The following is a 15,414-nucleotide window of genomic DNA, read 5'->3' on the forward strand; positions in this document are numbered from 1 at the left end:
AGACTTCATGATCTGGGAACTTCCATGGAAATTCCCATCATCTGAAAAATTCCCACATCCAAGATCTGTGAAATGTCTTTCTGGCTTTGTTCTTCTACAATGTGATCAGCACCATATATGTGCTTTCACCCTGTTCACTGGATAATGACAAGAACAAGACTGAAGACTTCAGGTCTTGGTTCTTGCAAAGAGGTCTTACAAATCCTGTTGGAAAATAGTCTGACCAACCGTTCTTTGTTCATCCATTCTAGGCTTTGCAGCTACTCAGTGATGATCTTTGACTTAGAAACTTGGCTTCTCACTTCCAATCCAGAGTTTCTTCCACTCTACCTTATCTGAAATGTTTAGGGATGGGGTATCATGGTCTTTTAATTTTCTAGTCAACTCAGAATTAGCCATGAAACCTTTTGTATGCCAGCCTTTAGATTGATTAATTCTTGTTTAATAATTTTGCAATGAATAGAAAATAGGAGCTTTTTCTAGACCCAGGGCCTACCACAGTGCCTTCAACACAGTAGGAGCTTAATAACTATTTGCTAACTTGTATGAGACTTAAGTGTTTGCAGATTTTGGAATGCCTCCCTGTTATCCCAGGACTGTGGATAGAAGACTCTAAGGGACCTGGAGGGCATCCGGTCCAACTCTCTCATTTTAAAATGAAGACCTGGGTGCCTGGAGAGGTAGAATATCTTAGGGTTGCCCCCAGGGCAGAACTAGTATTCGAATCTTGGCACTCTGATCCCACATCCAGATGTTTAATTGGGGGGATCTTGTCAAGTTCTTCATGAGTTTTTCTCTATTTGTTCATATTCTGCAACAGATGTTGAGCCATGAACTGCAATTATGATCATGGTGGTCTGTTTGCTTACGTTCATGGTGAGCACTGCAGGGCAGGATGACCGAATGGCTCATAAAATGGCATTTCTTGTTGCTTTTAGGCACACAACAAAACCAGCTCCTTTATTTCCTTCCAAAGAGATCTTGGGAAGGAACTTTCCATTCAGGAGCCTCTGAATGTGGCCTCTGGTTTTGCTTATGGTGGGAATGTCAATAAGCAGGATTGCGATTCCGTTCCTGCACAAGTTTGTCAATTGCTTAGCCATTGGTAAAAGATTGGATGTTGAGTGTCAGTCATTACCTGAGTGTAGACTGGAGAAAATGCTGGACCTGGAGTCAAGAAGATCCATTTTTGAGGCAGCTAGGTAGCATGTTGGAGTCTGGAGGATCTGGGTTCAAATACAGCCTTAAACTCTTCTTGACTGTGTGCCCCTGGGCAAGTCACTTAACCCAGTTGCCTAACCCTGGCTGCTCTTCTGTCTTAGAAGTCATCCTAAGATAGGAGGTAAAGGTTAAAAAAAAAAGATCTGAGTTCAAATCCCTTATTCCTTGAGCCATCTGGAACACAGCATCTCCCAAACTGTTTCCTCATCTGTAAAATGATGATAATAATAGTTCCTGCCTAGAGTGGCTGTGAGTATCAAGGGAGGAGATGATATTTGTAAAGCAGACCTTTGCAGACCTTAATTTTACAGGCTGTTTTTCCTCATGTATCTCCTCTGGCTTTGTTGACATGAGCCTAATTAGGGAACTTAGCTTCCAAAGAATCAAGAATTAATAAGATTATGTAAATGTTACCTGTTGCAGTTGGAAACACGTTTTTTCCATGTTTTTCTGAGCATCTGTTTTTCTGATTCAAGATGATTCTGCTGTGAATGTACAGCAAAATTGAAGTTCTTTTTCTTTTCCTTTGTTTCCCTTTTTAAAAATTAGATCCCTCCGGTGAGTACATTTTCTTTTTATGGGTTGTGATAAAACTGAAATATAGAGGAAATGTGAGAGGGGAGAAAGCAGATATAGTTCTTTGAGGATTCTGATTAATTAGTTTCTAGTTAATTGAAATTTCAGTATGATATCTCAATTTTAATTAAATTTAATAAAATTTAAAGAGAGAAGGCACTAGAATTAAGAGGGGTAAAATTATGTAATATTTAGTTTTTGTCAGCAGAGCCTGAACAAATACATGAGAATAATCAGCGTATAGGAAAATGATAATGGAGTATTTCACTAGTGTTTGAAGTATCCCACTTCTAAACTAAGAGTGTTTAGTGCACAGAATATTAAAAGGAGCTGGTGGTATAGGAAGGAGAACACTTGTCTTGGATTCTTCAAGACCCCATATTAAGTTCTGACTCTGACCCATCCAAACCATGTGGTCATGGGCAAGTCACTCAGCCAGCTGCTTAGTGTTCCAGGCAGTGCTCTAAAGACTCAGTCAAGAAAGAGTTGCCAGTATGCACAGGTAGAAGGAATTGCCACACAAGAATTCCCATGCACAGCCAAGTTCCTGTCCATTCCCCCAAAAAGGTTCCCTTTTTTTGTGTGTGTGTAGGAATGTAGCAGCGTCTCCCACCAGCACGGGTTAAAAGTTAATTGAAGCCCTATCTGTCACAGGGTGATAATTTTTTAATTACAAAATGCCCTGTTGCATTCTCTTTATTAGAACAAATTTCCAGTGGGTTCTATGGAATTCTCAACGTGTAACTTGTTCTTATGAACTGGCCTCTTTGAATGTAGCTATGGGCCATCTGCTGTCCCAGCCTCTCACTCTGCTTGGCTTCTGCTGATGTCAGTTGAGAACTGCATATGTGGAGAGAAAGGCAGCAGATGGTGGTGGGATGGGAAAATCTTCACAAGTGGCCAGGGCACACTGTCCTTTATGGAGTCAGTCAAGATGCAGGCCTCATGTGGTTAGTGGGATAAGTTGAGGATGCCACAGGGGGCCCCACAATCCCAAGAGACTTGTGGAGCTGCCCACTGATGGGCTTTCTCTTTGTTGTTCCTAAGTCTTGGCACTCTTTTTACACTGAATACAGAAATCACCAAGCCCACGTGTTATTTTATTTTACTTTAATTTATTTACTTTTAATGTTCTTTTAAAAAAATTTAGTTCTAAATTCTATCCTTCCCTCTTCCTCTCCCCTTCCCAATGAGAAATCAAGCAGTATGATATCAATTATACATGTATAGTCATGCAAAACATTTCCATATTAGTCATGTTGCTCCCAAAAATCCAAAATAATAAAAAACAAGAAACATAAAGTGAAAAGAAAATACTTCAATTTGCACTAAGAGTTCAGCTGTTCTTTCTCTGGAGGCAGGTAGCATTTTTCATCATGAGCTCCTTGGAATTTTCTTGGATCATTGATCATACTTATAAAATCATTACTACTATGTACAGTGTTCTGGTTCTGCTCATTTCACTTTGTATCAGTTCAGATTAATCTTCTCAGTTTTTTTTTTTTCTGAATCCATCCTACTCATCATTTCTTATCACAATACCACAAGCTCGTTCAGCCATTCTCTTCAATTTCCAATTTTTTGTCACCATGAAAAAAACTACTATAAATATTTTTGTATTAATAGATCCTTTCCCTTTTTTCTTTGATCTTTGGTATATAAACCTAGAAGTGGTATTACTGGATCACTGCACAGTTTCATAGCGTTTCAGGCAGAGTACCACATTGTTCTCCAGAATGGCTAGACCAGTTCACGACTCCACCAGTAGTTCATTGTGTCCTAATTTTTTCACACCCCCTCCAGTATTTGTCATTTTCCTTTTGTTCTGTTAATCTAATAGGTGTGAAGTAGTATCTTGGAGCAGTTTTAATTTGCATTTCTCTTTTGTTAGTGCTTTAGAACATTTTTCATTTGACTATTGATAGCTTTGCTGTCTTCTTCTGAACACTGCCCGTTTTGACCATTTATCAAATGGTGAATGACTTTTATTTTATAAATTGGCTCAGCTATCTACATATTTGAGAAATGAAGCCTTTATTAAAGAAACTTGCTATAAATTCTCTTAGTTTCCTGTTTTCCTTCTAATTTTGGCTACTTTAGCTTGTGCAAGAACTTTTTTATTTCATGTAATCAAAATTATCCATTTTACTTCCTGTGATCCTCTCTGTCCCTTATTTGGTCATAAACTTATCCTTTATCCATAGATCTGACAGGTAAATTTTTTATGCTATTCTCAATTACTTATGATATTCCCTTTTAGTCAAATGTTTTTGAAAAGAACCATCCCCTTCAAGTGCCATGAGATTTCTTTCCTGATGCTATAAACAGCTATACTTAGAATGATTTTGGGAAGCAAGTATCTGAGTTGATTAATATTTGCTTCCTTCCCCACTCCATCTTGCTATCTTCCCTAAATTTCTTTCTTTGGATTCTAGGTGAATTACACTGGGGAAAAGATGCCAGAAGAAAAGTATAGATACCAGTATTGTTCTGCATATTCTTTAAATTAATTTTTTGCTCTCTGTTATCTATTATAAGTGAAAAATGAAATTGACAGATGAGCTTAGAATGCAGATTGTATTGTTCCTGTTTTGTGACCTTCTAATAATAAGAGAGTTCTGAATTTGGAATCCAAGGACCCAAGTTGAGATTCCAACTGTGACATTAACTTTTGCTTTGCACAAGTTACTAGCTTCATGTAAGGGCTGTTTTCCAGCCATAAATCTGTGAACCTCTATTGTCTATTGTCTTAGACCACAACCCAACCAAAGGACTGAATGAAGTCCAAATGACTAAAATTAAAATCCTTATGTGACAGAGACAGAAATGAAAATATGAGAACAGCAGGAAAATGTCTTTTCCTTTACCAGGATGGAGCAGAATTGGCAACATGTGGAAGCAAAAACCCTTTTTGCTTGATGAAGAAACATTTGTGGCATGCAGGCCAGATGGAGTGTGAAATGGCCCCAGGGGAAAAAGTTACCTAGGGACCTTGGTTTTAAAATTGTATTTTTAGGAGGAATGCAAGCAAACTCCTGGATTTCAGACAGTTTGGCTTTCTGGGAGAAGAATGGCCTTTAATTGGTCTGGGTTTTTTCCCCGCTTTAATCAAAGAGTCAGCACAGAAGTCATCCAGCAGACCTATTTTCCTATTCCTTTTGAATTTTCTGTGAAGTCTGAGCACATTCTGTTTGTATACAAAGTGTCCTTCTCCTTTGAGATCTGTATTTTAGTGGTTAGGAAACCCTGGAATCATCATTCTTTTAAGTGAATGATGGTGCATAGATGACCCGTAAAGTAGCATTACCCCCTTGTATATTTAAAATGAATAATTTTAAAGCATTCTTTTCCTATTCCTCATATTTTCCTGAAGGACTATGCCTAATTTTCTTCTTTGAACCTATCGTTTCCTTCCTAGTACAATTAACTACAATTAACATGTCTACTTTGCCTTTGACCTCAGTAGAATGTTAGCTTCTCAAGGGCAGAGACTTGTAATTTTTTCAATTTTCATATCTCCAGTGTCTTTGTGTAGTAAGGGTTTAATTGAATTTATCAAAATAATTCAGTGGAACAAAATTATAAAATTTAAGAACCGAAAAGGATACATTGAAGCCAGTTAGTTCATCCCCCCTCATTCTGTATATGAGGAAGCTAAGGCCCTGTAGCTTGGGTTTGATTACATAGCTCATTAGTGGAAATGCAAAGGTGTTCCAGCCAGTTCTACATTCTACACCAATCCTTGATCAACAAAGTCTTTAGCCTATGCATGGAAATCAAATAGAGGCAGTGTGGTATATTGGAAGGAGCATTTGCTCTGTATTGGACTTACTGACCCTTGAAGGACTCTTTTAGCTTTGTTTCTCATTCCTTTCCCGTGTGGAAGAGAGAAATTGGGAAAGCATGCGAAAAGATAGAAACAGCACTGCTTCTGTCTTTTTGCATGCTTTCCCAATTTCTTTCTTCCACAACTTCCAAGCCCTTCCCTCTTCCTAACTTATCTGTTACAGTCAAGGACACCAGCATTTCTCCAGTCTCTCCCCACCCCAACTTTGGTGTCATCTTGGGGTCTTCACTCTCTCACCAGCTATATCCAGTTTTCAGTGTTTCTCCTATATACCCCTTTTTCTTCTCTGGCCCTTCCTCTGCCTTAGTCAGGCCCTCACCAACTTCTGTCTGAACCATTGCTGGAATCCTCTCCCTCTTCCTCTCTGCTTCCTAATTTTTCCAGCTTTTTGTATGGCTCAGCTAAGCCATCTACTCTACCTACTCTACAAGAAGCTTTTCCTGATTCTTTTTAATGCTAGCAGTGCCACTGGTGATTTTCTCTAGTTTTTTTCCCATATGTATCTTGTACAAGTCACTGTCTGTTAGCTGTTGAAAGGGGGAAATTTGGGTAAATGTAAAGGGCCAGAGACAGGAGTGTAATGGATGCAGAAGATAGAATGCAAGAGAGAGCTTGGAATTCTGAGCCAGGAATTCTGAGTGTCTGGAACTGGCATTTGGAAGAGAGTGAGGTGGGTGTGGAGGAAGACCCATCTCCTGCCCTTAACTCTCTCCAAAATGAGTGGAAATTGACCCAAATTCCTACATTGGTGGGTGTTGTTCCTGAGTGATCCCAGGTATCTAATTGACATCTGTGGACTCCCAAGAAGACTACCAGAGAAATTGACTTGGACTTCTAAGTTCCCTCCAGTAGGCTGAGCCTATAGACTGAGGTGGCTAAGTCATTTCTGCGGTCATCCTCCTGAGTGGTTGAGGAGCTCTGACCTTGATTCCACCACAACTGTTTGATGGGCTTAGAGTAGGTTATTTAGGCAGGAGGGTGGGAATCAGATAGAGAGGGAGGCAGAGTGGCTTCTACATTGTTGAACTCAGAAGATAGTGGTCTGAAGGGATTGGGAAAGATAGTTTAGGAAAAGATTAGAGATCTTCCTAGCCCATCATCCTTTCCTTATCTCCTGAATTTCAACTGTAATAAACCCATTTTGTTAACAAGAAGTCAGATAACCTTTTGTAATATTTATAGGGAAAGATGGGAGGATTGAATAAAAAACAGGGGATATGGAAGGTTTGTAGCAGGGAATGGAGGAGTTGAAGGGAGAGAGGGAATATGGCTGCCAGTGAGTTGCTGTAAAACTTGCAACAATTGCTGAACTCCTCCCACTCCCCATGCAGGAAGTGTTAGTCACATGACTCACTGTCACTCCCAGTTGCCCCTTCCTCCACCAACTGTCAGTCTTGACAATTTCCTCTCTATGGATATTCCCACTGTTGCTTGTTCCAACACAGTCACAGAAAGTTCAGAACTTGTTCTTGTTTCCTTTCCACACTTTGTTGATGAACTCTAGGCTGGAGGGCATCCATCTTGCCCTCAGGCCAGGGAGGAGCAGCTAAGCAGTAATAAGACTCAAAGGACATTATTATTGGTCAAACTTAACATTTTACACTGTTTCCCCTATTAGACTGGGATCTCCTTGAGAACAGGGATTACAAAAACAACAACCCAACAAAAACCCCCTTTGTCTCTTCAATGCTTAGCAGGATAGGCCACTGTAGACATTGAATGAATCCTTATTGAATGATTAATTCTATATCTGTGATCCTATGACCAAGTTCACAAGCTAGAAAATTGTATGGAGACCACTGAGTGCCACTCTTCATATCTTTATAGAGAATTTCTTATCTAATAATGTGCTGTACCAGAAGGGGCTCAGGGCCCTCTAGAATAGCAAATAAACTTGGAGCTGAAAACTTTTTAAAACATTTAAGCATCTTACTAATGAATTGTGCTAGACTAGGTCTTATCTTAGAAGGTGTCGGGGGAGTTGAGGTTGTGCATTATTCCACCATCACTAGAATTATTGGGCAGGGGTGCGAGTGGGGACCATTACTAGGAGCAGAACTAACTCACCAGATGTGGTCTTCATCTGACCTCTGTAAAACAAGTGGATGGAATGAGAGGCTCCCCGAGACTAAACTCCTTTTGATAGAGAACTTGTTGAAGTATTTATTTATTCAACACGTGCTTATTGAACACCCACCACGGGGACCGCTTGTTCCTTTACCACCATTTGCCTGCTTTCAGTCCATGGACTGAGGCCCGAGTTGTTAACTGAGATTTATCTTGATATTCAATAAACATTTATTAAGCGCCTCCCCTGTGTGAGAACAGGACCAGGGAAGGGGGAGAATGAGTATTGTTTGCCTTTCTGAGCTTATTTTTGTTTGAAGTCATTTGTATGAGAAGTGACCGTGTTTTGTTCATATTTTTATGCCTCCTATAGGGCTTTGCACACAAAGATGGAGCGTGTAAGTGGCTTTACTTGAGGATAACTTCTCCATTTAATAAGCAATAAAAATCTGTTAGTCTTTTTGGTCTTTATCAAAGATTTACTCTGAATGTCTCAAAGATGTTAACTCTGTTTAGGTTAGAGTTAAGCTATTCCTCTCCCCAAGATTTTCTCCCATTAAGCTATAGTAACCCTGTGCATAGTTTCTACATAAAGGACTATTAAAGCTAGCTGATGTGGCAGCCTTTTTCTGTTTTAGTTGACACTTAAACCTGGAATTCAAAAGACTGCCATTTGTGACTTTGGACCTTAATACTGCTCTTTGGATTAAGTATAAAGAGATGAATTGAGTAAAAATTTATGCGTACTCTACTCTAGTTCTTATTACCAACAATATCTTTGACAAGGTAGCCCTTACATTTCTATAGAAATGGGCAACAATAGTATTTTTTTGGTTTGCTTGAGTTTTAGAAGAATATATCTATACCATCATCTAATTCAACATGTGTAATAATGAAATAAGAAAATGTAATACAACCATATATGAAATAGGAAAAAGGCTTTTTACATGGGAAATGTTCTCTGTTATTAGCCCATTTGGCTCTCAGTGACATGGTTTTAGCAGTCATTTTGTGTTTGTTATTATTATTGACTGATGAAGAATGGGAACTGAGAGCTCAAATGAATCTGTCATCTCCTTGGATTGGATTTCTCTCCAGAGATGCAGTGTGTACCCTCTCCACACCTGCCTGTCCTGTGTAACCCTTGTCTTTGTTCCCCTGAAAGAACAATGTGCTGGGGGCCTTCCTTGCTTTCGCCCACAAAGGCAAGGGTATCAGTTTAGTACTAACATTGTCCAGTGTTGAACACAAATCTATCTTCTTTTTTCAGTTTTTAAACTATTTCCAAGTTGAATTTAGACTAGGCTATTCTTTGAAATTCACACATTTAGAGCACATTTCTAATGATAGTGTGGATCATTGGAACATAGATTTAAGTTGCAAGGGAGCTTGGAGATGATCTCATCTGGTAGAAACCTTTCTCAGAGTCTGGGGAAGGATAACTGGGCTCTGACCCCACATACTCTTTTCAGCTTCTAGCTCTGTCTGGACATTAAGAGCTGTGTGACCTCGAGCAAAAAGCTTAAACTCTCCAAGCTCCACTTTTCTAATTTATAAAATGAGGATCTTGAGACTCAAAATTCCCTCCCTCCCAATATTCAAGGAAATGCTTTGTAAACTCTTTAAGACGTCTAGCCTATGCCATAAGAAATGATGAGCAAGCTAATTTTTAAAAATCTTGGAAAGAACTAAATGAGATAATGAACAATGAAATGAGTTCAACCAAGAGAACATTATATACAGCTGCAGAGTTGATACTTGAAGAATAACTTAGGAATGTCACCTCCAGAGAATGAACTGAAAAATGGAAACATGAAAGATGTAATCTACATATACATATCTGTCTCTGGGATGATATGGGGAGGAGAGAGAGTGACAGACATAAATTCTATTGATTAAAAAAAAAGAAGAAAAGAGTTCTCCAAATTTGAGATATTTATTATCATGGTACTAATATATTTTCCCCCATATAAATGAAAAGATAGGCTCCGGAGATGGAAGATTTTAAAAATGTGCTTAATTCTTGCTTCATTTTATAGTGCTATCACAGACAGGCTTTCCCAATTAGTTTTCCCAATCTTCTGACTTCTGGTCTAGTGTGATTTACACTCTTCCCCTTTCTTCTCTCTGGTTTTCTTTGATGATGTGTAATATTAGGATAATTAATGTTTTTAGGGTTATTACTATCATGTGAAATATTTTCTGATCTTGCTGAAAAATAGCACATTAGAGCCTAAAGATTAATGTTTAAGTGTTTAGCTTCTTGGTTCTTACTAGCTTGACATTAGGGGCCAGCTCTGTAACATGCTGTGTCCTCATAGAGCTAAAATGCAACAGTTGTCATTTTGGTTTCTTAACAATGGACTGACTGCATTTATTTTTAACCATAATTTCTACAGGAATTAACATCTGCTGTGAATTGTGGTGAACTTTGTCAAAAAGAAAAGGAAGGGAACTAGGCTTAATTTGACCCCAAATTTTCTCTGATGTCTCCTAGGCCCTGTTGATGGGTACAAGTTGTGTTAATACTTATGTAGTTTCTCCCTTATGGTTCTTTGCACCTCCAACATTGTCATGTTACCTACTGTAAAAATGGAGGTTCCTGAGGTAAAAATAAAGGTTCACTTCACTGATTTTGATGGTATATCAGTGGAGTAATCAGAGTGCTTCTGGAGATGGATCTGTAGATGAGGGAGAAAGTTAAAGCTTGAATGAATTAGCCTCTGCCCTCCTCTCACCTCTCCTAAGAGAGAGGCAGCTGTCAATTACTACACAAGGTATCTTGAGATTCCCTGAGGGTTGTCAAGAGTTGAAGACAGTCACCCCTTATCAACTAAACCCAAGGATGGCCTCAGTCCCTCTGGCACAGAGAGGCTTTGGAGACAAGTTCCTGTGGAGGCTCTGCCTCAGTTGGGGATGGTCCTGGTGGCTCTCTGTTGATCTTGCATCATGTACCTTTTCAGATATAATCAAGAGGCTTGGCAGATCTGACTGCTGTTGTAAGATTTATTGATGAATCTATAGGCAGACTTGGTAATGGAAAGTGGGGTTTGGTTACCCTAATGTATTCCTACACAGTCTCTCACCTGAGCAGTGTGTTTTCACGGACTCAACTAAACAATCCCACTATTATTTTATGTATCTATTTAGCCTAAGAAACTACAAAGAGATAGGTGCAAGAAGGCAGGAAGGGGCAAGGGAGCCGGGCTCTTTCCTCCATGAGTCCACAGCCCCACTTTGGGGGTTGAGGTATCCTCTCCTCAGTAGAGAAGTGGTTGGAGATATCAGACAGATGACAGGTTTGTGAAAGAACTTGAATGCAGGAACAGGATATTCTCTGGTGGCTCTTGGTGAAATCCTCAGCCCTGGAGCAGGTCTTGCCAGGTCAAGGACTCAGCTCAGCAGGCTAAGAATTCTCTGTAGATCTTTCTCAGGTCAGTTTCCTTTCCCAGAATCCTTCACTCTCCAACTGATGCTTTCTCTCTCTCAACCCTGATGCCAAGGTTCCAAAAATCTTCTCTCATGACCCTATCCTTACACTACGAAGTAAATATTTGGTTTGAGTGTGTTTTTTACTGTGTTGGTCCTCCCAAATCAATCTAATTTCTCTCCAGAAAGAGGGACTAGTGGACAGTCAGAAGTGCCAATGACACGTAGGCATCAAGGTAAGGGAAGATGGAAAATTAAGAAGCTAACCAGAAAATATCCAAACCTCTTATTCAGTCCTGGAGATTAGAATGGTTGATAACTAGGGTTGTGCTAGAACCAATCCAAATTGGTTCTTGAATCTGGTTATTAAATTTTTAGTGTGTGTATTTACACCTGAGAAATCAGCAAATGTTATAAATCAGGGCTTAATTTATTGGTTGTTTTGATTGTTGAGATTTAAGGAAGTGATGGAGAAAATGTTAATAATTGAGATTATACCTAAAAGTCTGCTATTGTACATTTCTAACCCCTCTCTTCCCAGCTGGTTGTTAAACATTTACTAGCACACTTGATTAGAAACTCTACAGTTCAGAAACTTGGTCCTAGGCTAATAAGAGCAATGAATATACAAGTCTAGCTTGACATTGCTATAAAGCTATAAGCTTCATTTTTCAGCTTAGGGACAGAGTGGGGAATATTTGTGATTTTTAATTGATTTTATTTTATTTAAAAAATTTTTTCCCATGGATACATGATTCTTGTTGTCTCCTTCCTCTCTTCCCTCCCCCCTCCTGGAGCTGATAAGCAGTTTCATCTAGATTATCACTCAAATCATATTATTCATAAAAAGAATAATCTTTTAAAATCAAAACCTCAAGTCATATACCCATATAAACAAGTGATAAATCATGTTTTTTCTTCTGCTTTTCCACTCCCACAGTTCTTTCTCTGGATGTGGATAGTGTTCTTTCTTATAAGTCCCTCAGAATTGTCCTGGAAAGAAGAATTGTCCTGGGTCATTGCATTGCTAGTATATTTGATCATTCCACAACATTTCGGTTACTGTGCACTGGTTCTGTTCACTTCGCACTGCATCAGTTCATGGAGGTCTTTCCAGTTTATATAGAAATCAAGCAGTTCATCATTCCTTATAGCACAATATTTGTCCTTTTTAAACCAAACATTTATCTTAGTCTCTGCTTGGTGATCTTGCTGTTTAGGTGTAATACATCAATCTTGGGTTGACAGTAGCTTGTCTGGATTGATTATCTCTTAATTCCTGCTATTGAGAAATTTGGGTTTTTTTCCCCATTGTTCAGTTCTGATATACCAGTTGTAGTTTGAGTTTCAGATTAGCAACTTTGTAGAGATGTTTTCAATCTTTATTGGCCAAATTGGACTTAAAAGGAAGGAAAAAATTTCATGACTAAAAGCATATAATGTTGTATGATGAAATATTATTTGCATCACTTTCTGGAATCATATTTGTGTTCACAAGTTCATCAGACAAGAGTTTTGCTAAGCTGCTCTCATGATTAAGTTGATAAGTATTTAATAAGTTCTTGCTCTGTTTAGCACTAGGGATACAAGAAAGGCAAAATAGGTCCAAAGGCAGCAGGGGTAAAGGTGGGAAGACCAGGCCCCATGATGTTGTTGGTCTAGGGAATCCTGGAAGAGGAGGCATACGCCATGTTGGCAATTTTTCCTCTTGGAGGTTTACCTGGTTTACCAAGAGGTAGTGGAACACACATCTTCCTGGCTCTGAGGCCATCACCCACTGCGCCATGCAGCCTCCAGAGAAGGCAGAAATGCTCTTTGGTTCACTATTGCTTATTTTTTAGTATGAAATGATTCTATTGTTGGTTTTTTTCCGTCTCTTTCAGCCATGAAGACTTTGAATTTATTTCAGGAACCCGAATGCGGAAGCTTGCCCGAGAAGGCCAGAAACCTCCTGAAGGCTTCATGGCGCCCAAAGCCTGGACTGTGCTGACCGAGTACTACAAATCTTTGGAGAGTGCTTAAATGTTATTAACAGCCTATCGACCTTTGATGCTTGATTTATTAACAAAAAGGGGACCACATAGTTACTGTTTGCACTGCTTTGTCATGGTGTCTGGTGTATTCTTTACAAACAGACCTTTTCTCCTCAGCTAGCATCCTTTTTTTTGCCTGCTCGTGGGTTCTATTATGTACTGCTGCTTTTAATGTATCTTTCCCTTTTATTACAGTTAATAATCCCACATTAGGGTTTTTTAATCTTGCCTTTTTATATCATATTTATGTTCATTTCCCATGAATTTTGCAGCTGTTGTGTTGATTTTAGAAGAGAAATATTTTTCCTCCCTTTAAAAACCAAAACACCTCCTGCCCCATATTCCCTATCAAGACAATAGAGATGGCTTGATCTTGCTTTTGTACTGTAATTGAGCTGCAAGATGTTTGTAGCAATTATAGCTTTTACTACTCTGAAATATAATCAGACTTTTAAATTTCCAATCATTTATTGAACCCTGAACTATTATGCTCTAAAGCTTTCTTATTATGTATGTAAACTTAGAATTGACTGACTTGATGCAACAGAAATAAACTTTTGGCTTCTTATTTATGATATTGTCTTCATTGCTTCCTTGCCAGCATGCCTTTTCTTCATTTCTCAGTGCAAAACTTCAACTTTTGCCACATAGGATTGGGTTTACTTTGCCTCATTGGCTGAGGGTACTTTCTGGATCTTCTTCAGGGATGGCCAGACTGAGGGAGGTTTCTCAGCTATTTTGTCTATTTTCTTGTGGACCTTTTCAAACATGGACTATGTTGCAGAAACTCAAACCGGAAAAACCAAGAGGTCTCTCCCCTTTTTGCTTAGAGGAGGGATGAATTTGGTAAAATCTTAGGCATTTATTTTTCTGGACTAAATAAATGAAGAGATCAGTCAGTCCATCAATTACCATTTATTAAATGCCTACTATGTGCCAGGCACTATGCTAAATGCAGAGGATACCTAGGAAAGCCAAATAAATAACCCCCAAAAAAGTCCTTGCTCACAAGCAACTCAGTCTAATGGAGGAGACAGCATGCAAAGAACTCTAAGAACAAGACACAAGATAAGATGGAAGTTGACTCAGAGAAGACACTAAGATTAAGGAGACTGGAAGGCTTCTGAGAGAAGGTGGGATTTTAATGGAGACTTAAAAGGAAGCCTGGAGCAGAAATGAGGAAAGAGACAATTTCAGGCATGGGGGACAACCAGGGATGGACATAGGAGTCCAGAGATGGAGTGCCATATGGGGAACAGCAAGGAAATTGGCATCAGTTTCAGAGGAGGCCTGAGCAAAGCTTCTTGTGTAGAAGGTGAAACATTAACTGAGGTTTGAAGGAAGCTGGAAGAAAGAGATGAGGAGGAAGAGAGACTCTCAGGCAAAGGGGAAGGGGAAAACTTTGGAGTCCAGATTTGGAGTGTCATGTACAAGGGACGTCCAGCGTCTTCCTTGCATTGTCCCCCAAACTTAGAAAAATCCAACTCCATGTGATGTCTGGTTTGTTCTGTCAAATGTAGCCATTGTGCTATCCTCGTTCCTTTTAAAAATAAAATGTCTATAATCAGAATATACTTGTTTTTTTTAAAACCCTTACCTTCTGTCTTGGAGTCAATACTGTGTATTGGCTCTAAGGCAGAAGAGTGGTAAGGGCTAGGCAATGGGGGTCAAGTGACTTGTCCAGAGTCACTCAGCTAGAAAATGTCTAAGGGTAGATTTGAATTCAGGAGCACTCATCTCCAGGTCTGACTCTACTTACTGAGACTCAATAATCATAGCATTTGAGTACTCATGGGAAAAACTATGATGCATTTCAGATGTAAGCCTATATTGTATATATTGCCCTATTCGAAGCTGTCTTTAACATTTAACACTTCAAAAAAAGTATCCTGGGCGTTCTAAAGCAAGAAATATTTTAGGCCAAAATATCTCTGACAGGTAAATCTATAAAACTCTTGCAAGCCTTCAGAGGTTAATAAAGAAGGCAACTGTGTATTGATTTTAGCTTGTGTTGGAGTATTGAAGGAAGCTGGTACAATGGACTGAGAGGAAAGCTCCTTATAACGCAATTGGAATTGCTTATTTATTTCTTTGAATTTTGCTCAAATTTATTTGTCAGCTCACTGGTGCCTGACTCTTCATGACCCTGTTTAGGATTTTCTTGGCAAAGATCCTGGAGTAGTTTGCCATTTCCTTCTCTAGCTCATTTTACAAATGAAAATTGAGGCAAATGGGATTAAG

The 15,414-nt window shown here is 39.1% G+C and overlaps 1 protein-coding gene across 3 annotated transcripts in view; it reads left to right on the forward strand.

Annotated features, from left to right (window-relative positions):
* The window catches only part of PAPSS1 (3'-phosphoadenosine 5'-phosphosulfate synthase 1), a 281,936-nt gene extending 268,191 nt beyond the window's left edge, over window positions 1-13,745 (forward strand). For all 3 annotated transcript variants that reach the window (XM_056803105.1, XM_007495828.3, XM_001366425.5), the window contains one exon: window positions 13,024-13,745. In XM_056803105.1, the coding sequence (XP_056659083.1) occupies window positions 13,024-13,162 (139 nt within the window). In that variant the 3' untranslated portion in view covers window positions 13,163-13,745. The remainder of the gene's footprint in view (window positions 1-13,023) is intronic.
* Window positions 13,746-15,414: the final 1,669 nt, after the last annotated feature.

This window comes from Monodelphis domestica, chromosome 6, assembly GCF_027887165.1.
Source record: "Monodelphis domestica isolate mMonDom1 chromosome 6, mMonDom1.pri, whole genome shotgun sequence".
In the NCBI taxonomy this organism is placed as follows: domain Eukaryota; kingdom Metazoa; phylum Chordata; class Mammalia; order Didelphimorphia; family Didelphidae; genus Monodelphis; species Monodelphis domestica.